Source organism: Eptesicus fuscus, chromosome 7 (assembly GCF_027574615.1).
Source record: "Eptesicus fuscus isolate TK198812 chromosome 7, DD_ASM_mEF_20220401, whole genome shotgun sequence".
In the NCBI taxonomy this organism is placed as follows: domain Eukaryota; kingdom Metazoa; phylum Chordata; class Mammalia; order Chiroptera; family Vespertilionidae; genus Eptesicus; species Eptesicus fuscus.
Window position 1 is genome coordinate 104,350,057 of NC_072479.1, and position 24,602 is coordinate 104,374,658.

General features: G+C 63.6%; 1 protein-coding gene across 1 annotated transcript in view; it reads right to left on the reverse strand.

Annotated features, from left to right (window-relative positions):
* Positions 1-2,120: 2,120 nt before the first annotated feature.
* NFAM1 (NFAT activating protein with ITAM motif 1) overlaps positions 2,121-24,602 on the reverse strand; it is a 28,058-nt gene continuing 5,576 nt past the window's right edge. Inside the window, exons 2-6 of the mRNA XM_008144896.3 lie at positions 16,011-16,340; positions 14,724-14,836; positions 12,679-12,789; positions 3,926-4,012; positions 2,121-2,569 (exon numbers count right to left, since the gene is read on the reverse strand). Of these exons, the coding sequence (XP_008143118.3) occupies positions 2,510-2,569; positions 3,926-4,012; positions 12,679-12,789; positions 14,724-14,836; positions 16,011-16,340 (701 nt within the window). The 3' untranslated portion in view covers positions 2,121-2,509. The remainder of the gene's footprint in view (positions 2,570-3,925; positions 4,013-12,678; positions 12,790-14,723; positions 14,837-16,010; positions 16,341-24,602) is intronic.

Here is a 24,602-nt window from a genome sequence, read left to right on the forward strand (position 1 = left end):
GCCTGGGTCCCCAGCCCCCAGGAGGCCGGACCCCTCCACGCTGCCTCCTGCAGCCGGCTTTTCCTGAAGGATTTGTGGGGAAGGGAAGGCACACCAGGCCCCCCACGCCCTCTGCACCCCGCTGAGCCTGTGCAGAGCAGGGCTCCCCATCTGTCCCCTCTGAGCAACGCTGAGAGGCCTTGATTGTCACTGAGACCCAGCTCAAGTGGACATGGCTGCTGAGAGGAGGAACTGGGGGGGCCCAGCCCCCCAGCCCCCAAATGACCTTCAAGGTGATCCCTCTCTCCTCTCCCCCCTTTCAGTCACACCCAGGCTACCAGCCTGTCTGGAGGAGCTCTCTGTCCCCTCCCTCCTTTCTGCCACCTGCACCCACTGGGGTAATCTGCCACCCCTCACCCCTGCCCTGCACCAGCCCATCTCCATGGGCTCTCAGTCCTGGGGGTGGAGGGGGGCGGGGGGGTGCTCAGTCTTCTTTGCTCCACACCTGGAGTCCCAGAACTCTTCCCCCATACACACCCCACCCTCGCCCGTGTCAAAGCCCCTCCGAGGGTCCCCCACTTCACCCTGACCCCCCTCCTCCTCCTCCTGCCTCTGTCCTGCTCACAGGAAAGCCGCCTGCCCCCCAGCCTTGCCCTGAACCAGGCTCAGCTCTGTCTGCTCCACAGCGGTGACTGGCTGGTCCCTGAGGGCCCGGAAGCCACAGGGAGGAGCTGGGCTTCTGTTCCAGGTGAGGGGGGAGCGGTGGAAGGTTGGAGCACAAGGAGGGATGGGACCCACGTGGAGAAGAGTGTGGGGGCAGGGCAGCCTGCTGGGGCCTGGAGCCCGGTGTCGGGGTAACCCTGCCAGGCTCCCCCCTTTACCCTCAGAGCCAACTGGAAAAGGCTGGTTTCCAGCCAGAGGGCCTGGGGCCCAGGGGCTGAGGATGAGAGACCCAGGCCCAGGGAGCGGCCTCCTGGTCTGGCTGGCTTTGGGTTTCTTGGGGAGGCTCACTGCACCCTGAGCAGCAGGCTCCCCTCGCCCGCCCCCCCACTGGCCGCTGCCCAGGCTGTGGAGCCAGAACCTGGACGGGCCTGCCCAGGGCAGCTTCGTCTGGCTAAGCAGCACGGGTTCGCTCAGCTCCAGCCTCCTGCGGCCCAGAGGCCTCTCCATCAACCTCACCCAGCTCAGGGCCCCCCTTGCTGCGCTCGCTGCGGGGCTGACGGCTGGGAGGCGAGGACCCAGGAAGGCTCCTGTCCCCTATCAGAGGGGTGGGCGCTTCTGCCGGAAGTCAGCCCATAGCCCCCTCCACCCCCAGATTCTCTACCAGGGTCCGGCCCCCCACCCCCCCCTACACAGTCCAGGTTTGTGTGTGAGGGGCAGATGGCAGATGGGGGCGGGAGGGAGGACTGGCTTGGCCATTTTACAAATGAGAAACCAAAGGGAAGCCGAGGGAGGGGTGGGGGCAGCCCAACAGCCTGGGTGATCTGACCCTTAGCTCCTGACTTCCTGCGAAATGGGCTTCCACTCATAACGAGGGGCTGCGGTGGGGTGAAACGAGGGGCCATGTGCACACGGGGCCTGAGCTTCTGCAACGTGAAGGGACCCCTCCACCCAGCCAGGGGAGCCCCCAGGCACCAAACCATGGAGCTGGACCGCGATGGGAGGTGGCGGGAGGGAAGGGCTGTCCTGGGGACCCTGGCCGGCTATAATGCAGATAAAGACAGAGGAGGGGGGTGGGGTCAGGACGGCCAGACAAAGGGGGCTTTGGGGGACCAGGCCTTAGGGTGGAAGGAGGAGCACCTGAGGCCCAAGGGTGGAGAAGGCTTGAGGAGCAGGGGCTGGGGAAGCAGTTGGCACCACAGGTGCCAAGGGCCAGGCGGAGGGGAGACAACCTTGGGGTCCTTGTTGGGGGGCAGAGAGCTTTAGGCTGTTCAGCTCCTGGTTAGCCAGCACCGCCCCCTCCCCCGCTCAGGACAAGCGGGACCCCTCCTCACCGGAGCCCAGACCTCCCTGCTCCCGCCCCAGGCACTCGGCCACCTGCTCAGCCCCCAGCTCTGTCCCCAAGGCCAGCCCAGGGTCACCTTGTGCGGTCACCTTGCGCCTGGGGCCGAGGTGGGCGGGGGCAGCGAGGTGGGGCCTAGTCTCCGTTGCTCCTTTATTTCCCCTCCTGTGAACACAGCACCGACTCGGGTCCCTCGCCGGGTCCCTCCTGAGAGTCTCGGGGGGCCTTGTAGGTGAGCCCGGAGGCCGAGGAGGGCTCTGGGAATGGGGGGCCCACGGGAGCCCTTAAACACTGAGGAGGGGCCCACCGGGCAGAGGGCACGACTTGGACAAAGGCCTGGAGATGAGGAACACGCAGTGGGTGCCCCTCGGGGTGGGTGCGGACCGAGGCAGGAAAGCCTAGAATGTGGGGGTGAGTGCCCGGCGCCCCCTGAGGCCTCACTCTTGGTCCCGATCAAGTCCTCTGGAGGGAGGGGCGGCCCCAGAGCCTCTGATCCGCGGCGAGACCTAAGGGCGGGCGGAGCTGGTCCTAGAGATTTTCATAGACCAGGTTAAATTCGCTCTCATCCTGAAATCGGTGCGCATTCTCCTGGGGAAAGAAATGAAAAGTAACAGGTCGGGGAAGAACAAACCACACCAATCTAGTTCCGGTCAGAGGCGAGCAAACTGGCCTCCTGCGTGGCTGTGACAGGGACGCCTGTCCTGTCCCCAAGCCCTCCTCGCCAGCCTCTTCCCCTCACTCCCCCGACCCTGCTCTCTGCCCTCCTGCCCCTCCCCCCACCCCTCCACCCCACCTCCGTTGCTGCCTCAGGGCCTCCCCACATGCTCTTCCCTCTGTCTGGGCTGTTCCTTCCACACCACCTGTTCCCCCCAAACCTCCTACTCACCCTGCAGGGCTTGCTCAGCACCCCACGACCCCCTCCCAGCCCTGGTCTGTCCCTCCAGAGCCCCCCTCTCGGACGGGGCCACCATGTCTCTGTGTGTCTGTCGGGTCAGTGACCCTATTCTTTCAGCCCCGAGGCTCCTGGAGGGCAGGGGCCTGTCTTAGCATCCTGGGCAGCACCCCAAGGCCTGGCCCAGGGTGGGCACTGCCTGAAATGGCCCAGACATCTTTGGGGGTCAAGGCCTAGTAGAGGAAGAGCTTTGAGATTCACTAAACAGCACCAGCCTGGGCCCCTGTGCCGGGGGAGACCGAGCATCAGCCCCTCTCACTTCCTGATGGCTCTTCCAAGGTGCCCACGGGCCTACCCACCGCCCACGGGTTCCTGTCCCCGCCTAACAGCCCCTCCTGCTTCACGGGGTCCAAATCTCTGTTGTAGATGATACTTCACTTGGAACTCGTTTGAACTCAGGGCACTCGGTTTTGCAGCCAAGTGTCACTCACCCACTTTACAGATGAGCAAACTGAGGTGTGAAAGAGAATCGTGACTAAGTGAAACACACCTTGGCCCCCAGCATGACAATTAGGGGGAGCCCTGCCCAGGCCAGGCCAGGCCAGGCCAGGCGGGCACCAGCTCAGACTCCGGCCCCTGACTTCGACCAGCATCCGCCTGGGGGCAGCTAGAGGACTAACACCGGACGCCTGACTGGCCAGCGCAGACACGCCACTGCGCCCAGTGGGAGCTGCCATGGCGCACACGGCACGGGGCCGGCTGGGTCCCCACTACAGCATCCGGCCCTCGGCACATCTAGGAGGTGAGTGCTGTCCGGCTCCTCGGTGCACAGCAGGAGCCTCGGGCACAGAGGGCAGCCGTGGGCAGGGCTGCCGGCTGGTCAGGGGTGGGGCGGGGGTTCCAACCGCCCAGTGCTCTTGGCACCAGGCCAGCTGCCTCGCGGGAGCGCTCCGATTCAACAGCAGGGCTCACCCCGTGGTCCTCTTCCCCCCACGTCACACCTGGGGGGTCAGACGGAGCTCAGGGGAGCCAGGCTGGCTGCCCCTGCTTACCTGGGAGAGAAAGGTCCTCCTGGCGGGCGGGCTGCCGGCCTCGCTCTGCATGCAGGCGTAGACCTCAGTGTCCTGGCGCTGCAGGGCCTGCAGGAGGCGCGTGAGGGTCAGAGGGACGGGGACAGCGGGGCAGGGCTTGGCCCCGGCAGCTGCGAGAGCTCAGAGGACGGCAGAACCCTCTGGGCCCTAGTCTGCGAGGGGATGCCCACCTCACCCGCCCGCCATGCCATGCCTGGTCACACTGCCACCCCTGTGAACCTGCAGTCCCTCTCTGCACCCCTTTCCCGCGTGTACAGGGGGATTCCTCTCTGTCCCTCCCCCCGCCACCTCCCTCACACCACCTCCAAGCTCCAGCCAGCAGACCCCAGACACCCGTGGCCATAGCAGCGATGATGCCCTCCTGCCAGCCACCCTCACTCCCCTGGCCCCAAACCCCTGCCCCTGTGAGGGCCCCACCCATCCACAGCATCCAGACCTCCCGTAACGCCCACCCCAGCCGGCACTCACAGATGACCTGGCACCCTTTGGGGTCACACTCCTCTCTCATCAAGCTGTACCTGGTCAGGCTCTGGGTCTCGGAACCTATGGCTGTGCTTGGCACACTCGGAGGCAGCACCAACCGATGCCACGAAGGGCTCCTCGCTCGCCGGGTGTGTGTTTGGGACTCCACACACTCTCGGCCCGGCTATGAGCAGCCTGAGCGGGGCCCTCGGGTAGAGAGAACCAGGGCTTTGACATCAGACAAGACTAGGTCCAACTCTCAGCTCTGACACCTGCCAGCCAGAGGCAACCCCTGAGCCTTCCTGGGCCTCTGTTTCCTCGTCTGTAGAATGGGAACAATCGCGTCTATCTTGCAGGCTCGAGGCACGACTAAATGAGATATTGTGCAGGATGGGCCCAGCCCAGGGTCTGGAAAACAGTAGGTGCTTAATAACTGCTGAATCATCATCAGTTGAATGAGCATCAAAGGAGGCTTGAGACCTCCCTCCCCTCTCTGCGGTCACAGCCTGGACCCTGCCTGGGACTCAGAGCAGAGCCAGCAGCAGCCTCAGCAAGAGGCAGCAACCTTTCCTTCCCACGTGTACATGTCCTAGGGATGCCGGCTGGTTGCCAAGGAGGTGGTTTCCCTGGCAACCGGCAAGCAGGGGTTGCTGAGGCAGGCTGAGAGACAGGTGGTGCTCTGAGGCAAGAGAGGGGGGAGGCGCAGAGGCAGGAGGAGGCACCGGGAGGCGCTGGGGCATGAAAACCGTGTAATAAACCACCGGGCTCTTGGGAGACCCTCGTGTCATGGGCATCACTCACAGCGATGGCAAGATGGCCCCGGGGACCAGTTCCAGGGCCTCCGAGCCAGAAAGAGGGTGGGTCTTGGGAGGGGGCGCCAGCTCAGACTCCAGCCCCGAAGTCAGGCAGCAGTGGCCTGGGGGCAGCTGGAGGCCTGACACCCTCCACCTGAGGCCAGTGTAGGCGCTGCCCTGCGCCAGGGGGAGCTGTGACGGCCAGTGTAGGCGCTGCCCTGCGCCCAGGGGGAGCTGTGACGGCCAGTGTAGGCGCTGCCCTGCGCCAGGGGGAGCTGTGACGGCCTGCGCCAGGGGGAGCTGTGACGGCTTGCGCCAGGGGGAGCTGTGACGCCGTACTGTCAGGGCTGCCCCAGGAGAAGCCAAGGCCCATCATGCTTGCCCACAGCCCCGCCACCACCGCCACCTGGCGCGGGAATGGTGACTGTGCCTCGGTGGCCCTGAGCCTCTCCCTCTGTCCACCCAGGCCTGGACCTCCACAATGTGCTGCCCCTCCACGCTGGTCACAGAGGGAAGGGAGGAAAGGGCTCCTTGCTGACAGCCAGGAGAGGAGCAGATCTGGGGTCCTCAGTGGCTCCCCCTCCCCGTGTCCCGCTCACATGGGACACGTTAGCCCAGGGGTGTTGCAGGTCACAGCCCCTCAGTGGAGCCAAGATGGGAACTCAGACCTCTGGCCCCGGCTCCGCGTGCTCCCGTGTGGCCAGAGGCTTTCCGAGCCAGCGGAGAGCTCCCTGCCCAGGACCCCGCGGGCCTCTGCCCACAGTGGCAGGCGGCTGTGCTGGCGGGAGCCGCTGGGGGCGGAGGGCAGGGAGGCTGCAGCGGGCTGGGGGGAGCCGCTGGGGGCGGAGGGCAGGGAGGCTGCAGCGGGCTGGGGGGAGCCGCTGGGGGCGGAGGGCAGGGAGGGCTGCAGCGGGCTGGGGGGAGCCGCTGGGGGCGGAGGGCAGGGAGGCTGCAGCGGGCTGGCAGGAGCCGCTGGGGGCGGAGGGCAGGGAGGCTGCAGCGGGCTGGGGGGAGCCGCTGGGGGCGGAGGGCAGGGAGGCTGCAGCGGGCTGGCAGGAGCCGCTGGGGGCGGAGGGCAGGGAGGGCTGCAGCGGGCTGGCAGGCAGCAGCTGGCAGGGAAGCGCTGACAGGTCCTGGCCTGCTGCTGCCTTTCATCCAGGTGTGACCTGCATCACCGGCTGGGAAGTGCAGGCAGCCTCGGTGACAGGACAGCCTCTGAGGCTCTGAACCAGACCCCACTCCTTCCTCGGTGGGGAGGAGGCCTGCCTCCCTCAGGTGTGCCTGCTGGGAGAGGAGGCCCGGCCTCCCAATGGGCTGCACTGGGTGGGCGGGGACTGAGTTGGGTCTGGGCTGGGCTGGGCTGGGCTGGGCTGGGCTGTGCTGGGCTGGGCTGGGCTGGGCTGGGCTGGGCTGGGCTGGGCTGTGGTGGGCTGGGCTGTGCTGGGCTGTGCTGGGCTGTGCTGTGCTGGGCTGGGCTGGGCTGGGCTGGGCTGTACTGGGCTGTGCTGGGCTGTACTGGGCTGGGCTGGGCTGGGCTGTACTGGGCTGGGCTGGGCTGGGCTGGGCTGTACTGGGCTGGGCTGTGCTGTGCTGTGCTGTGCTGTGCTGTGCTGGGCTGTGCTGGGCTGTGCTGTGCTGGGCTGGGCTGGGCTGGGCTGTGCTGGGCTGGGCTGGGCTGGGCTGGGCTGGGCTGTGCTGGGCTGTACTGGGCTGGGCTGGGCTGGGCTGGGCTGGGCTATGGTGGGACGATTGTCTGGGACTCAGACTCTCCATGTCCTTTGTCTCCTGCTGCCCAGTGGGCAATGGTGCCAACCCGAATGGCATTAGCCCTGGCAGAGCTGTGAAGTCAATGCCAAGGCCTTCCTCCAGGCAGCCTGAGGCCAGAGCTGAAGTCGGCTGCCTTGGGCCAGGGCCTAACCAAGGGTCCTGGACATTGGTCCCCTGTCATACCCACCCCCGTGACCAAGGAAGTGCAAGAGCTGTGCTCCCGTGGCTCCTGCTGGGGGCGGGGCTGAGACCCAGGCTGTTTGGGAGGGAGCAGGAGCAGTGGAGAAGGAGCGCCCACTGCAGTGACAGGAGCCCGGGGAGGCAGAGGTGGCAGAGCCCCCAATGCAGGAGGAGCAGGGAGGAGCAGGGAGGAGCAGGGAGAAGTGGGAGGAGCAGGGAGGAGCAGGGAGGAGCAGGGAGGAGCTGGGAGAAGTGGGAGGAGCAGGGAGGAGTGTGAGCAGCAGGGAGGAGCAGGGAGGAGCTGGGAGGAGCTGGGAGAAGTGGGAGGAGCAGGGAGGAGTGGGAGGAGCAGGGAGGAGTGGGAGGAGCAGGGAGGGCTAGGTGCAGGACTGAGGGCACCGGCCCAGGCAGGTGCACGGAGCCGAGAGGAGGTGTCTGGGAGCTGCGGAGGGAGAGTGGCACCACATGCTGATGCCCGTGTGCCCACTCTGTGCCTAGCACTGAACCCCACAGAGTCCTAGGCACCTGGAAGGCGAGAACTGTCCTCCACTCACCATATGGCAGATCGCTGAGCACCTACTGTGTGCTGGGCACTGAGCTGTGCAGGGTGGGGGTGTGAGGCAGACGGATCATGAGGGGGAAAGGTGGCCATAGGGCCAGGAAGATGGGGAGGTTGGGCCCTGGAGGGGCGGGGCGGTTGCCATTTTAAAAGGAGGCCAGGAAAGGCCTCCTGGCAAAGGGGCGTCTGAGCAGGGGGCTGGGGGTGAGGGAGTGGCCACTCGGAGCAGAGGCCCGTGGGGGGGACGTGCCTGGTGTGTGGGAGCAGCAAGGAGGCCAGGGTGAAGGGAGGGAGGGAGGGAGGGAGAGGCGGGGAGGGTGTGAACGGAACCCACGGGGCCACGCAGGGCTGTGCCACTGACTGAGAGACCAGCCCCCTTAGAGGTGGCCCCTGAGACTGCTTCCCCGCCTCCAGCTCCCGGGTCCGCGCGGCCTGGGGCCCCGCTGCTGGCTCCCACCCGTCACCCCGCGGAGGCCACAGCCCACGGCTGCTCTGGCGCCTGCAGCTCCTGGCCTGGGAGACACAGGCTCCTGCACCTCGGGCTCCCCGGGGCCTGGCTGACCCCAGGGCTTTCTGCTTCTCCGAGGACCCAGGCTCCCCAGGGCCTGAGCAGAGCAGAGGCCTCTGTCTAAGCTGGACCCCATCCCTCCGCCGTGGGGGCAGGACAGACCGAGCGGCAGGGACCCCGACGGGCCGGCGGGTGGAAACCCAGGGCAAGACTCCAGGCGCGAGAGGGCAGCCGGAGGGCTGCTGGGTCGGGTTCCAGATGCGCTCAGAGACAGATGTGCTGATGGATCAGACATGAGCGGGAGAGCAAGCACCGCTAGGCCTGCAGCCCGAGCGCAGGACGGGCGGAGCCGCCACTCAGCCCCACGCGGGCTGAGAGAAACCCATGGAGTGTCCAGAGAGGCCTGTTGGTCAGAGAGGCCTGGGCTGGAGACAGCCATTTGGGGGCCATCAGAGTGTGGAAGGTCTCAGAACCGAGAGGCGGTATGTGATCACCCAGGGAGGGGAGTGAAGAGCAAAGAAAAAGGGTCCCAGGACTGCACCCCTTAGAGGTCAGGGTTCCAATGGGAGGAGTGGGAGGAACGGGGAGGAGCTGGGAGGGCTAGTGAAGGAGGCTGAGGAGGTGTGGCAATGGGGGGGGGGGGTTAAGGGGAGGGGTAATTAGGAGAGAGTGGAATGTTCCAGAAGCAAGGGAAGGAAGTGTGTCAGGGAGGGGGGAGAAGTCAGTGGCCGGATGCTCCTGGTTGGTCAGGGAAGGGGAGGACCAGGAACTGGCCATTGGGTTTCACGACGCGGAGGTCAGTGGTGACCTTGAGAAGCAAGGTTTTGGGGAAGAGGAGGTGGGAAAGGCGAGAGAGACACTGATCGTGGGGGTCTGACAGCGCCAGGAGCCTTGGAGAAAGCGGGGTTGCTGGAGGGGGTGTGGGCTCAAGATGAGGAATTTAAGATGGAAGGAGTCGTAGCATGTCTGCAAGCTGTGATGCTGTATCATTAGCCCCGTCTTACAGACCAAGAGTCAGCTGGTTAAGGAGCAGAACTCAGAGCAAAACGAGTGGGCTTTGAGCCCGTCTGTCGGGCCCACTCCAAGTCCGTCTGTCGGGCCCACTCCAAGTCCGTCTGTCTGGCCCACTCCAAGTCCGTGCTGCTGAACAAGGGCGTTGGTACGAGAGCTTTCTTTCCCGTCTTAGGATATCATGAGCATCTCCCCACAGGAATAAACAGCAAAAACTGACACAATTAGAAGGAGAAATACACAAACCTACAATCATACGGGCAGATTTTAACTCACTTCTCTTAACACCCATTAGACTAAAGAAAAATATATGTAATATTTTAACAGCATCAACTTGATGTAACTGACATGTATGAAACGCGTAGCCAGGTACGACGCACGTTCTTTTCAAGCACGCACAGAACATAGGCTGACCCGCAAAGCAAGTCTCAGAAGGCTTCAGAGGATTGAAATCATACGGAATCTATTCCCTGATCACAGCGGAATTGGTGAGAAATTTAAAAGACACACCGAATAATAACTAGAAAATAATTAAACATTTGAAAATTAAGCAAACCACACTTAAATCACCCATGGGGCAAGGAGGAAGTCTCCATGGACAATTTAAACTGAAAGATGATAAAAATATATCAAAACTTGCGGGATACAGGCATTGGTTAGAGCATCCTCCTGATACACCAAGGATGCAGGATTGATCCCCAGTCAGAGCATATACAAGAAACAACCAATGAATGCATAAATAAGTGGAACAACAAATCTCGCTCACTCTCTCAAAATAAATAAATAAAATATTAAATTTAAAAAACGTGTGGGATACAGCTAAAGCCACACATAAAGGCAAGTTCATAGTGTTAAGTGCATATATTAGAAAAGAAGAAAGGTTGAAAATCAATAATCTATCCATAGAGAGGAATATACAAAACTCCTTCCCCAGAGGTAGGGGACAAGACAAGGATGCCTGCTATCAAACTCCTATTCACCATCACACAGAGGTCTTAGCGCAATAACGCAAGAAAAACAAAGCAAGAGGATGAGGTCAGAAAGGAGGAAATGGAACTTCCACTTTCATAGATGGCATGGCTGGGTTCATAGATAACCCAACGGAATCTACACAGAAACCATTAGAATTAATGAGTGAAGTCAGCAAGGTCACCCTCTCCACAAAGTCAATATACAAAAACCAATCACATGTCTACATACCAGCAGTAGGCAGTTAGAAAATAAAATGAAAATGAGGATAACACCTGTATCCTAAAACCCCCACTGTGAGAATGAATGAGATAATGGGTGGGAGTCCTAACTCGGTGCCTGGCACACAGTAGGTACTCACCAAATGGCTCCTGACATGATCATCCCTGTGATTAATGTCATTGGTATCTGCCCAGGTCCAATCCCAGCTGGCAGGGACTGGCCAGCAAAGCCCGTGGCCTCCCTTACACCTTCAAACCTCTCCAAGCCACCTGCACCCGCTCCTGCCCGCTGCCCCACGCTCCAGAGGGGCTGCCCGAGCCTCCGAGGAGTCTCAACCCAGGCGAGAACGGGGTTCCACGCAAAGGGGAGTCTCTCATCAGAAACGATCTTGTAGAAGAATATTATTCACGTGGAAAGATGTTCACGAGACAGTGTAACATGAAAAAAAAAAAGCTGTATTACTCCAACTTAAAAAAAAGCATGTGTGAATGTATGTATGGGTCTCTTTGTATGTTTTGTTTTGTTTTTTCAATGGACTAGAAGGTATAGAAGTCAATCTTACTAGTATTTATCCTGAAAGAAGACAGAATTAGGATGATGGTTATTTTCTTCCCTTGATATATATGAGAGAGATCGTGTGTGTGTGTGTGTGTGTGTGTGTGTGTGTGTGTGTGTGTAGAGGGGGGAGAGAGAGAGAGAGAGAGAGAGAGAGAGAGGTTTTATTTAACAGCTGACACCAGAAGGCCTCGTGGGAAAACCCACTGTGAGTTGCTGGGAGGGAAGAGAGCGTATGTGGAAGTCTGGGGCGCGTGGGGAGCGGAGGCTGGTGGAAACTCCCTGGGTGGAGGGCTGAAGACCCTGGGGGCGCTGGCCTTGTTCTGTTCTATTTGGAGCTGTCGGCGCTGCCTCAGAAGGACAGTCCCTCTGCCTCGTCCCCGGCTGCCCCACCCTGAGGAAGCAGGCACGTCCTAATGCCCTCTGTGTGGGGTGCCATGGAGATGGAGGAAGGACCCACGTTTCATGTGTGAGCCAGGCTGGTGAGGACAGGAGCAGTGACAGCGAACACGGCAGAATCCTAGCGCTGGAGGCGGCCCCCGAACACGCCCCTGGGGCGCCTGAGGACCCCGCAGGGCTCTGCACCCCCAGGCAGAGAGCTAAGATCTCAGCCTGGCGGCTCTAGATCGCACGGCTGGAGACCCCAGCCGACCCCGGGCGGCACTCATTCTTCACGTTCTCTACAATGAGCATGTGTTGCTCGTGGAACTAAGACAGACAGAACTGAGCAAGAACGTTTGCCGCCTTCCCGGCCGCCAGGCAGAGTGGCTGCGTGCTGCCCGGTGGGCGGGCTGGGGCCGGTGGGCACACCCAGCTGGGCACGTGGTTGAGCCTCTCCCTCAAATAGTGATGGAGACCATTAGTGATGGAGGATCCACGGTCCATGGAAAGGCGTCCTGCCGTGTCTCCTCTTGATCACAAGGATACAAAACTATGTCTGTGTGTAGTGCTGGGGAGGGGGTGGGCGGGGTGCGGGGTGCGTGTGAAGAATTGAAAGTCATTGATGTCACCCGGCCGGCGTGGTTCAGTGGTTGAGCATCGACCTATGAACCAGAGGTCACGGTTTGATTCCTGGTCAGGGCCAGGGTTGCAGGCTCCATCCCCAGTAGGGGGCGTGCAGGAGGCAGCCGATCAATGACTCTCTCTCTCATCATTGATGTTTCTATCTCTCCTCCCTCTCCCTTCTTCTCTGAAATCAATTAAAAAATATATTTTTAAAATAAAGAAAAGAAAAGAAAGCTGTTGGTATTAAGGGTTGGGACAGTGCCCAACCTTTTCCGCTTTTTGTGACTCTTGTCGCTACGATGTTTGTGCAATAAAAACAGGAAGGAGCTGGTGGAGCATCTGGTTGGATGAAGGAACTGTCTTCGTTCCTCACCAGCTCCTGCCCCGAGACCCTCGTTTCAGAAGTGGGGGGGCGGGCCCAGGAGGGGACCTGGGCACTGCACATGGGCATGCCTGCCAGGGGTCAGGGCCACGCCCGGAATCTCGGTTCACCTTCATAGGAAGCCCGCCAGTGGGACTTCCTGTCCCAGATTACAGATGAGGAACTGAAGGCTCAGAGAGGTCACAGAGGGTGCATGACCAAGCCTGGGAGCCAGACCCACACCAGGCCTGAGCGAGGGGGGCCAGGCCTGAGGGAGGGGGGCCAGGCCTGAGGGAGGGGGGCCAGGCCAGCCGGACTCACCGTGTAGAGGGACTCGGCCGGAGGCTGCTCGGGGCGGGCCGTGCTCGGGGCCGGAATCTTCGCGGCCGGGATCCTCTGAGCCAGCTGCCTCCAGGAAGCCCGCATCTGCGTCTGCGAGGAAGCCAGCCAGGGCTCAGGGTGGGAGCAAGGACTCCCCTGCCCCCTTCCTGGCAGACCCACCGGGACAGGGTGGCAGGCTGCCGTGAGGCCGCACACAAGCGGATCGCTCAGCGCCAGCCCCCGCCCTCTCCAGGGATCGTGCCGGATGCCTCCGAGGCCTGCGCCTCACCACTCACCTGCCCGGGAATGACACAGACCCACGAGGCACTGCCCACGGACCCGGGGGCCAGCGAGGCCGGGTCCCCACTGCTGGGGGCGGTGCTGAGCGAACAGTGCACTGCCCTCCCGGCTATGGCCTCGGGCGAGCCACTTCCCCTCCCTGGGCCTCAGTTTTCCCATCAATGACCCTCTTCTGCAAAACTGGTGCGAGGATTCAGGGAAGTTGTGAGAGGCTGAGTGCCTGGCACGCAGGTGGCCCTCAGCAGCCAGCACACAGCTGTCAGGCACCTCTTGCCAGCTGGGTGGCATGAGAGATGGAGCTTAGGACCCGGTGGGGAGACAACACGGGACCAGCATTCTCCCAGCAGGGCACACGCACGGACCACGGGGACAGGCTCTGGCACGGGGAGGGGCGGACCCTCACCGGGCAGGGGGGACGCCTAAGACCTGAAGCCCGAGAAGTTCGTTTGGCAGCCAGGGAGGAAGGGCAGGGGAACAGCATGTGCCCGGGCCTGGAGGTGCTGAGGAGCTCCAAGACGGTCAGCGTGGCCAGAGAGAGGCGCAGCTGCCCGGGGGTCAGGACGGCCTCGCAGGGGCGTGAAGAGGATGGAGAGCGGAAGCCTCCGGCGGGAGGGGCCAGGAGGGGCTGTGGTTTCAGAAAGCTCATGCTGGCGGCCACGCGCAGCACTAACGGCGGCGGTGGTGGTGGTGGTGGTGGTGGTGGTGGTGGAGGCAGGGGTAGCGGTGGGGGGGGTGGGGGCAGCCAAAGGGCTCAGAGAGAAGAGACAGTAGGAGGCGCCCCGCCAGCCCCTTCCGAGGAGGGGGCCCGGGGAGGCGGTCGCCGCACGCCCCTCATCGCAGGCACCGCACTGCCGGCGGCGGAGCAGCAGCCTCTCTCTGGGCAGAAGCTAATTAAAAAGCCTGGCCGCCTGCCAGCCCCAGCCCATTTACTCGGGATTAGCTCTCGAGAGCTACTTCGCTCTCAGGCAGAAGCCGGCGCCACCCCCAGTCACAGCGCGATGGCTGCTCAGGAAGATGGGCCTCTGGGGTGCCAGGTGGGGCCTCACACACATTCCCTGCTGGGTCTCATGCGCCCCCAATAAACCTGCCAGGCCAGTCTTCATATGATCTGTTCCACCCCTAGGGCGGGAAGGCTCAGAGGGGGCGGGCGACTTGCCTGAGGCCACGGAGCCAGGGCCTGGCAGAGGCAGGGTTGGAACGGGGTCCGATTTACCTGCCGGGACCTGGAGTTCTCGCTCCTTTCTCTTATTGGAGTGCGCAGGCCTCACAGACAGTGGAACAGGCACTGGCATCCGGGTCACACTTGACAGTTTGCAGAGAACTTGTTCTTAGTCTCACTGAATCCTCATAATCGCCTGACAAGGTGGGTGTGGAATTCCCATTTAAAAAAAGGGGGATATGCCAGGCCGGCGTGGCTCAGTGGTTGAGCATCGACCTATGAACCAGGAGGTCACGGTTCGATTCCGGGTCAGGGCACATGCCCGTGTGGGCTTGATCCCCAGGAGGAGGCGTGCAGGAGGCAGCTGATCAACGAGTCTCTCTCATCGTTGATGTTTCTCTCTCTCTCCCTCTCCCTTCCTCTCTGAAATCAATAAAAATATATTTAAAAAAGGGGAGGGGACTGAGGCTTGTCCACCTAGGCACCGGGACACCCTTCAGGGAGGGCAGGCAGCCCTGGGCCCTCGGGGCATTCCCAGCGACGGTGAGGGGCGAAGGGCAGCGCCGAGGCGCGTGGGCGTCCCTACCTTCCTCCAGAGCAGCAGGGCCGTGCCCAGGACGCTCAGGGCACCCAGGATGCCGACGAAGCTGAAGAGCAGGACTTTCTCGGGGACCCTGGGGGGCTCTCGGTAGCCTGTGTCTAGGAGGAAGGCAGGGATCAGAAGGGTTAGTGATGCCTCACCCCACAACCTCCAGGCCCCAATCCCTGGTCCCCTTTACCCAGGACCCCCTTACACCCCCCCCCACAAGGACCCCAGACTCCCGCCTCTCCCAATGTCCTCCTCCCACACGCGCGGTGGCTGAGCCCCTCCCTGGGTCAGCTGCCGGATGCTTCCTAAGGGCCCTGCCTCAGGAGCCGCTCCACGAGAGCTGCCTGTGGGACCCGCGGCAAGTCACCTCACCTCCCCGGCCTCCCTTCTCCACACGGGGGCCGGGGCACGTGGGCAGGTATGGTGAGGCCGGAGGGCATGGTTGGTTCGGGCCTGGCAGGCGCCTGGCCTGCACGGGGCGGAGGGAGGGGTGCTGGGGAAGCCGTGAAGAGCACAGCCTAGCCCCTTCCCTGAGCCATTCATCCTTTCCTCTCTCCCTCCCCCGTTCCTCTCTCCCTCTCTCCCTCCCTCCCCCCTCCCTCCCGCCGGCTGGCACAGGGCTGGAGCGCTGACCGCGTGCCGGCACATCAGTGTCTGTGACTCATCACGCACATCCTGTTACCAGGCCCCCGCCCTTGCGTGCAGGTCTCGCTCATCCCCATACAGGCCTTCGACAGGCAGGGCACGGCCCTGCAGACCAGGCCCAAGGTCACAGCCTGGCCAGCAGCAGGACTGGGAGCCATGGCCAGGACTCGGGGTGCCGGAGCCCCGGCCCCCACCAGTGGGAGTCGGAGGGCAGGTCAGAGAACCGTGGCTTCGGTGACAGACTGTTAGTTTCTTGGTGTCGTCACTCCTTTGAGAAAACATGATGAAAACTAGGAATCTGTCCTCAGAAAGATGTACACGAGCCAAGTGCTCACTCCCAGGCCGCCACACACACACACACACACACACACACACACACACACTCACGCCCACACATGCAGACCCCGACACCCTCCTGTGCCGGAGGACATGAGAGCACGGGGCCGAGGTGGCCGGGGCAGGCCCGCACCCCAGGCCTCTGCCCTCGCCCCGGCGCTTCAGGGGCTCCCCAGGAGGCTTGGTTCTGTTTAGCCAAAGGCGAATGATGAGGCGAACACACCCCGCTTCAGACCCCGGGCCCCAAACTCGGCTGCGCGAAGCCGCTGGGCCCTCTGCCCGGGAAGAGCCCCGGAGCCTCACCTCGGACCAGGATGAAGGTGCCCGGGCCCCTCGCTCTGGCGCGCAGCCAGCGGACGGAGCAGTAGTAGGTGCCGGTGGCTAGTGCGCTGGGCAGCTTGGGGGTGACCTGGCACGCCGTGGTGTGGGTCTGGTTCTCTTGGCCTGCGCTGGGCTGGCAGCCAGTCGGCTCCTCGGCGCTCTCCTGGCCCTGGCGGTTCACATAAAAGTAGCCGACGGTGAAGGTTTTGAATTCTGGGGTGTACGGGTAGGTGATTCTGCAGCCGAAGGAGACGGCCTGGTTGGCCAGAGAGGCCAGAATGGGGGGGCCAGTGTGGGCCACCGACTGCCCTCCTGCAGAGGAAGGAAAAGGAGACGTGGCTGACTCTCACTCTGTCTCCCACGCCTCACGCCCTGGCGGCGAGCGGGGGCGGGTGGGGGGGGGGTGCCCAGTGCCTTACACACGATTCCGCTCCCGACACACCCAAGGCAGGGTGTGTGAGAGCTACGTTTTCCAGAGACGAGGGGTCCGATGGTCAGGAGGTCAAGCTGCTAGCTTCTCCCCCCCCCCCTTTTTTTTAAATATTTTTATTCATTTCAGAGAGGAAGGGAGAAGGAGAGAGAGATAGAAACATCAATGATGAGAGAGAATCATCCATCGGCTGCCTCCTGCACGCCCCACACTGGGGATGGAGCCTGCAACCCAGGCATGTGCCCTGACCGGGAATCAAACCGTGACCTCCTGGTTCCTGGGTCCATGCTCAACCACTGAGCCCCGCCCACCCCGCCGGGCCAGTTTTAGCTTTCAATCTCTCAGAGGCAGCAGCCAAAGGGGAGGGGGGAGCCAGGCGGGGGGGCCCTAGAAGATCCGACTGTTCCCACCACGCCCCTGCCCAAAGGCAGGAAGCCTCGTGGACTAACAGCACGGCCTGAGCAGAAGCAGAGCTGGTGACGGTGAGAAGCGAGGAGGAAGGAAGCAGGAAAGAGAATGAAGAAACACTTCCCGGCAGAAAGAACAGCTCCGGGCCGGCCACGAGGAGGGAGGCAGGTCTGCCCAGCGCTGCCCACCTGGAGGAGGAGGGAGCCGGCCCCGGGGACAGGCTCTCCCCCAGTCCCAGCTCGGAGAAGGATTCGCCAGGTTTTATGGGCTACAGCCAGCAGCGCCCGCCCGGGAGCGGCTCTCCCACAGCACAGAGGCGTCCACACCGTGATGTTCAGTGAGGGTTACAAAGGCAGTTTTGTGGGAGCTGCCTCCCCCCACCCCCACCCCCATTAGCGACCCTAGGAAAGCAGTTTGAGAGCCCCAAAGCCGCAGCCTGCCTGGCCAGGCCTCCGCCTCCTGCAGGCTCCTGAGATACCGGGCAGCGGGCAGCGGGCAGCGGGCAGCGGGCAGCGGCTGCGCTGGGCCAGGGGACACCTCCCACACCAGGCCCAGCTGCACTAGCCGCTCGGCTCAGCACGCCTCGTCCCCCAGCACCGTCCCTCTCGGCCGCCAAACAACAGACAGTTCTAAATTGAGGTCGGCAGCGAGCAGCCAAGAACAAGCCGGCCAGGTTGTTAATCGGGAGAAGATCATGCGTCTGAGACGCGCACAGGAAGCGGCGAGATTTATTCTGTTGGGAAGGCCAGGCGTGGGCTCCCGCCTGGAGTGCGGGGCTGGCGCCAGGCCAGCTGCTTTCTGCTCAGGTCTCTCCACTCAGCCCCGAGCAGGATCCCGGGGGAGGGGGGCGGGCGGGCCCCTGGAAGAGGGGGGACCGGGACAGGGCTGGCCTCACACCCGTCCGTCCCTCGAGCTCCAGCCACGCTGATACTTAGAGTTTTTTTATTGAGCAACTGGAGAGACACCCTCCCCAAAGTCACTGACAGTTCCAGGGAACGGACTGGCACGTCTGGGTGTCACCGTGGGTCAGCTTTGTCGCCCGTCATTCGCAGGACGATGCTCACACGTGGGGGGCCCGCGGAGCGGCCGGCTCCCCTCGGAGCAGGCGGATTGCACAGCGGCTGTGCCCCTGGCTCTGCTGCAGGGTGGCGCCGTCGCTGTTGAACTATTACCGTCAAATGAGGCGCTTTGGCTCAGGGCTGGGGTCTGTGTGAGACAGGCAGGGGCAGGGTGGGGTGCAGAGGCAGAGGCTGGGGTCCCAGGGGGGCCATGAAGGACAAGAGGTGAGAGGGGTGAGATGAATATCACTCACCCCGCCCAGCAGCCCCCGGCTCCCGTCGGCTGTGCCCTCGGCCTGGGACATCCACCTCCTCCCCTACCAGCTCCTACTCAGTCCCTGAGCCCAGGGCGGGGACAGCGGGGGGTGGGGGTGGGGGGAGAAGGGGGAGCCCTGCCACTTTCTTCCGTGTCCTCCCGTTTGGTTCTCTCATGACCCTGCCAGGCGCCAGCGCAGACCCCGCTCGTGTTTCCGCGGGGCCCGGGAGGTTGGAACTGGACCCAAACCACCGGGAAGGCGGCCACGGGGCCACTCAGAGGCTCGCCACCCCCCGGCTCCTGCTCCTCCTCTGCGTGTGTCTGGGAGGCCTTTCCGGGCCTGGGAGGGGGCACGCGGCGGCACCACGTGGCCCCCGTCCTGTCTGTCGCGGCAGGAAGACATCACCGGTTGTCTGACAGAGCCCCCCGCATGCGAGGTACCTCCAGAGATGGTGGGATCTGCCAGTGCAATCACGCCGTCTCGACAGTTCGGGGCGGGGGGGCCGGGGGGTTCGTTACTTTAAGTTCAGAGGGTCAGGGTCGTGAAAATGCAGAGAGGAGAACTCAGACCCCATGAAACCGCAGCCTCCGTGGACCTGGGTCCCAGCCCAGCTGGCACACGAGGTGCCTGGCTCTGGCCTGGCCATGTGGCCTCCACTGCCCCTTCCTTTCACTGAGGTGTCAGCACCCCGGACCCGGACCCGGACCCGGGCCCCAGCAGCCCAGCCGCCCCTCTCCTGGACCTTCCGGGGCGCAGGCTGCCCCAGCTGGCGGTGGAGCGTCCCCCAGTTACTCTCGGTGCTGCCGGCAGGTTCCTAGTCATTTTCAGCCACCATGTGTGCGCCTCCAACAAACATCTTCGGGGCCCTGGTGAGGCCACAGCCCCCCATCTGAGGCCTGGAGGGCTCCCTGTCCTGGCCACGTCCCCGCAGGGAAGCAGAGGGAGCCGGTGGGCGGCCGGCGGGGAGGTGGGGGAGGGACACGCTGGCGTCCTGGTTGGAGGTCATCAGCAAACTGGAAGCAGGCACTCAGCCCTCTCCGGTTTGACTCCGTGGATAGAGCGGAGGCCTGCGGACCGAAGGGTCCCGGCATCGATTCCGGTCAAGGGCACGTGTCTAGGTTGCAGGCTGGATCCCTGGCCCTGGTCAGGGGAGGCAACCAATCGATGTGTCTCTCTCACATCGATGTTTCTCTCGCTCTGTCTCTCCCACCCCCTTCCACTCTCTCTAAAATCAATGGAAAACTATCTTTGGGTGAAGATTAACACAAAAACAAAAACAAAAAAGAAGCAAAGGAGGCAGGAACACATATGCACAGTGGGCTGGAAATGGCCCAAGGACAGAGGGGAGGGAATGAGTGGAAAACACATGCCCTGTGTCAGCTCAACACCTCCACTACCCCACGCGGCAACTACGCAGCCGCAAAACCGCCCCGACAAAACCCCGAGGACAGGGAGGGCAGTGGGGGGATATGGGCACATGTAATACCTTAATCAATAAAAAAATAATAATAATAAACCCGAGGACCTGAGGGGCCCAAAGCCAGAGAGTCCCAAGTGGCGGAGCCGGGGTTTGGACCGGGCTGTCTGTGCTGAGGAAGAAACGCAGCATCCGGCCAGGCAGTGGGGTCAGAACCAGGCCGGTGTGGCCGGCACAGGGCTGGGGTGCCCGGGGCGGCACCAGGCACAGCAGGCATCAGGGGCGGGCTTGGTGTCACAGGCAGCCCAGGGCCTGGCTGCGGGCTGGGCATGAGGGAAGGGGCTCGGGAGAGCGCAGGGCACCCCGCCTGCCCTGCCCGCATCTCACCACAGCCCCAGGGCGGCAGGGAGCCCACGCAGAGCCCGAGTGTCCCGAGGGAGTGCGCTGGATGCTCAGTGAGTGGTGCCCAGCTTGTGCCCGGGGCTGCTGCATCATTATCTGCCGCTGGTCCAGGCGAAGGGAGTGTGGGACAAGGTGGGCGGGCAGCCAGCCAGCCTCGGGGGCTGCCGAGAGGGGCAAACGGCCCGGGGTGGGGGGCGGGGAGCCTCAGATTCCTGGGCGGAGCAGCAGGGAGAGCCGGGGAAGCCCAGTTGGCACAGCCCAGTGGGGCCGCTGAGTGGCACGAAAGTGCACGAGGGAGTCCACTCCCAACCCTGCCGGCGCAGGGCCGCCGTCCTGGCACCCGGCTGGCAGGCTGTCTCCGCCCCTGCCCGCTCTCCCCGCCCCCAGATGGCACCTTCCCGTGGATCAGCGTCTGGAAGGGAGCCAGGGGAGCCGTGAGTGTGGGTGGTGCAGAGCAGGGAGGGGGCGCACCTGGCGGGTGGGGTCCATGGGGTGGGCTGGACTGGAAAACAGGGGCAGCCTGTGTCCGGGAGGCCCGCTCCCCAGGCCGCCCCAGCCCGCTGCCCCTGAGAACGTGGCTGTTTGTTAGGACCGCCGTGTCCCCCTCCCCACCCCTCACAGCTGCCTACCCCCACTTCCGGGGATGGCACGTCCTCCATCCCTCACTTCTCGCAGCCCCAGGGACTGCTGGGAAGCTGGGGCCTGGCCAGGAAGTGGGGAGGGGCGCGTGGGAAAGCGCAGGCCTGGGTTTGGATCCTGCTCCGTCACCTAAAGGCTGTGCAACCTTGGGCAAGTGACTTTCCCTCTCTGAAGCCCGGTGTCTCCCCTGCAACTCGGGAAAAACAACAACATCAAGCTTATATAGGGTTGTTGGGGGGGAAGGGGGGCGGGCCAGGAACGCGTACAGCTGCCCAGGGCCAGCCTGCCGCTCCCGGGACAAGCAGGAGGCAAGGAAGTCAGATGACGCCCGAGGCCTTCCCGTGACAGGCCCCAGCACAGGGCACGAGCCGCCCCACCCGCTGTCCGTCACCCGTGTTGGGAAACACTGCCTACACCCGCTGGGCCTGGTTCCTTCCTTTGCCGGTTCTTTTGAACCTGTGGCCCCTGAACAGCGGGTTTGAGGCTGACAGCTCTGGAACCCCTGCTCCCCAGCCGAGCCTGCCCGCTGCCCCTGGAATCCATAGCTGCCCAGCTGCCCCGGCCGCAGAGGAGACCCAGGGAGGAGCCCGAAGTCAATGTACAAGCTCAAGACAAGCAGCTGAACCACAACCACAACATGGACATTCTGTGCTAAAGGCGCTGCTCGTGACCTCCTGGTTTCCGCTGCGTTCGTTTCACACAACCGGACTCAGACGGTCGCACTATAACGTGCATCCTTGGACCGCGGGCCACCGTTTAAAGAAACATTGCAAGTCCTGGCCTGGCCTGGAGGGTCCAGCCGTGTCTGCAGGCCCCGCACAGCCCAGCTCGGCGGCCCCGGCCCTCAGATCGCTGCCCGCAGACGCCAGGCCTGCCAGGCTCCTGAGGCTGTGCCGTGCTATTCCCACACTCAGAGTCCTCCTGCTCCCTGCTGTCCCTGAGCGTCGGGGTCACCTCTCCGTCTGCAGGACTCGCACACCTCCCCCCCGGAGCCACTCCTGGGGGCACAGCCCGCCCTGCACAGCACTCTCAGGCACCCTGTTCGGCCACGGGCTGGTGGGACCTTACATCCTGGGCACACTCCCCTTTTGCAGATGGGGAAACTGAGGCTCGGAGGAGGGAAAAGCGTCACTCAGCCAGGTGGGCAGCGATGGGATGTTACGCTGGGTCCCTTTGGGTCCTGGACCCCCACACTCTAACCACGACTCCATGCTGCCATTGCAACGTCTCAAGCAAGCCGAAGAAAAGACTTCAGTGACAGCACCGGCCTTTCAAAGGGAGCGGAAACCGAGGCCATTTTTCCAGACTTGGGTCATCGAACAGGCAGACACGGCGGCGGCTCCCAGGAGTCTGGGGACCATGAGAACGGACCCGGCAGCGTGAGGGGGTGCCTCCCGCTGCCCCCCCCCCCCCCCCGCCCCCGCTCCAGCAGGGCCTGCGGCTCCCAGAGCAGACGCTGGTGGCCTGTGAGCCTCTACAGACCGGTCCTGGGCAGCCCGTGGTCCAAGGAGTCCCCGCCAGCATCCTCCCTCACCACCGCGATGACATCCCCTCACCCCAGAATCTGGCACCGGCCCCATCTCTCCCCTGCCTCCCCACTCACTGCTATCCCGGCCTCCTGGCTGCTCCCCCACCCCCCACTCCTGGGCCAGGCCTTGGCCCCAGCCCCCCTCTGCCTGGAGCTCCGTCCCCTCTGTGGGCTGAGCGCCAGCCTGGTCAGCCGAGGGGGAGAGAGCCCTTCGCTGCCCCAGCTCCGGAGGAGAGGGTCCCACGGCCTGTGTCTCAGGCCCCGGGTTCTGCCCCCGATTCAATCTGGCATCTCCGGAGCGGCCTCTTTGCACAGGCCCCTGAGGGCTGCTGGGAAGACGCAGGCGGGGCTGCGGGTTTCATCTCAGCGCCCGTCTGCCTGGGCGTGAACGCCAGGATGCCCCGGACCACGGCCAGTCCTCGCGGACACGCATCGAACAGGACGGCGCGTGGCCAAGTGCTGATGCAGGAGGCACGGGCAGGCGCCGGCGGGCAGCCTTTGAACAGAGCGTGCGGATGGCGGGGCGGGGAGCCCGGTGCCCACGGGACGCTGCCATCTGCCCGGCTGTCACCTCCTTCACCGCCTCCGCCTTCGGGAGGCGCACGGAGGTGCGGCCTGGGCATTCCCACGGCCCGCAGTTCTCACGCCTCCAGACCCTGGACCGTGGGTGCCCGCCGGCCGCGCGGGACGAGCCCGGTGCGGGGTGTCGGGTGTTTGTAAAGGGAAGGGCCTCGCGGTGTTGCCGGGGGTTTTGTAGTCGCTCCCTCTTGGCCGCGTTTGAAAAGCAAGTTGCTCAAACCGTGGAGCTCATTGGAGGGTGTGCCCCCCGACCCCGCCTGCTGCAGCCGCTGCCTCTGTTTCTCCCTTTGCACCCCCTCCACCCTCGAGGAAGGGCGTCAGGAGGGGGTGGGGATGATTTTAGGGCCAAGGGGTGGAGCGGGGCTCTGCTCCTTGCCGCTGAAGGGGGTGGGGGAAATGGAGAGAGGGGAATGGACCCCACGGGGTGCCCCTGGGGGGTGCCCACCTAGAGTCCCACCAGGGAGGCCGGGCCCCCCTGATGCCAGCTGGGACGTGTGGGACGAAGGGAGTCAGGGCTGCCGAGACCAGAGGAGCCCCGGGCAACCAGCTGGGGGCGGCCCTTGGGCTGGGCCCTTACTTGGTTTTTAAATTGTAATTCTTCAGCCCCCCCCCCGCCCCCCCCCTCCACCCCCATTATTAAAGCACGACGTGCTCACTGCAGACTCCACAGAGCAGGACCAAGAAGGACGTGGAGCTGCAGGCCGCTCCTGGCATCGCAGTGGGAACACGTGATCTTCCCTCCCGTCCCTGTACCACGTGCACTTTGAAGGGAGAGTAGGAGGCAGCGGAAGGGGGCGGGGGGCGGGGGGCGGGGAGGGGGATCTAAGCACAAGAAAGCCCTTGAGTGAAGCTTCTAGAAGTCTTGCAACAGGGCACTGAGTGGGAAGACTCAAGAGCCTGGCGGAGTTGAAAGAAAGGGTTTGGGGGGGCCAGGGAGGGGGACGGCAGAGGGCCAACCCTGTGGTGGAAACCTGAGCGCCTCTGAGGGCTTCTGAACTGGGGAGTAACATGATCATCTTCCCGGAGAAATGTGACGAGAGGAAACCTAGAGACGGCCACGCGGTCTCCGCCGCCGCCCAAAACCCTCGCCTCAGCGCGTCCCTCTGCGGGCTCAGCCCCGCCCCTCCAGCCCCTCTTTAACATACAAATGCCCTGCCTGTCAGTGCACCAGCTCCTTCCGGGGGACCCTCCACCAGATCAGTTATCCTGACTCCCCTAAATCTCTACCTCCCCAAGATCCGTCCCCTCCGCGCCAAAACCACTGCACGGTTCCTCCACCAGCCAGCCCGTCCCTGGTCCCTGCCCCTGCCCCTGTCCCTGCCCCATCCCTGCCTCTGTCCTTGCCCCTGTCCCTGCCCCTGTCCCCGCCCCTGTCTCTGCCCCTGCCCCTGCCCCTGTCCCTGCCCCTGTCCCTGACCCTGTCCCTGACCCTGTCCCTGACCCTGTCCCTGCCCCTGCCCCTGCCCCTGTCCCTGCCCCATCCCTGCCTCTGTCCCTGCCCCTGTCCCTGCCCCTGTCCCTGACCCTGACCCTGCCCCTGTCCCTGTCCCTGCCCCTGTCCCTGCCTCGGCCCAGTCTCCTGCCCTCCCCGCAGCAGGAGGTCAGCACAGACCCAGGTCGCTAAGCTGTGGCTCCTGCCGTTTCTGGCCTTGACCCTGGCCCTGCAGACACCTCCCTCCAAGGCTCCCCCAGCCCGCACCTCTCTGTGCCCTTTCTCCGGCTTTTCTTACACGCCCACCTCTTAAGGTTGATAATTGTTCCTTGGCTGTGTCCGCACCCTCACCTGCCCCAGGTGAGCTCAGACATGCCCCACGCCTCGGAGCTCCTGCACCCTCAGATCACAGGGGAACACCCTG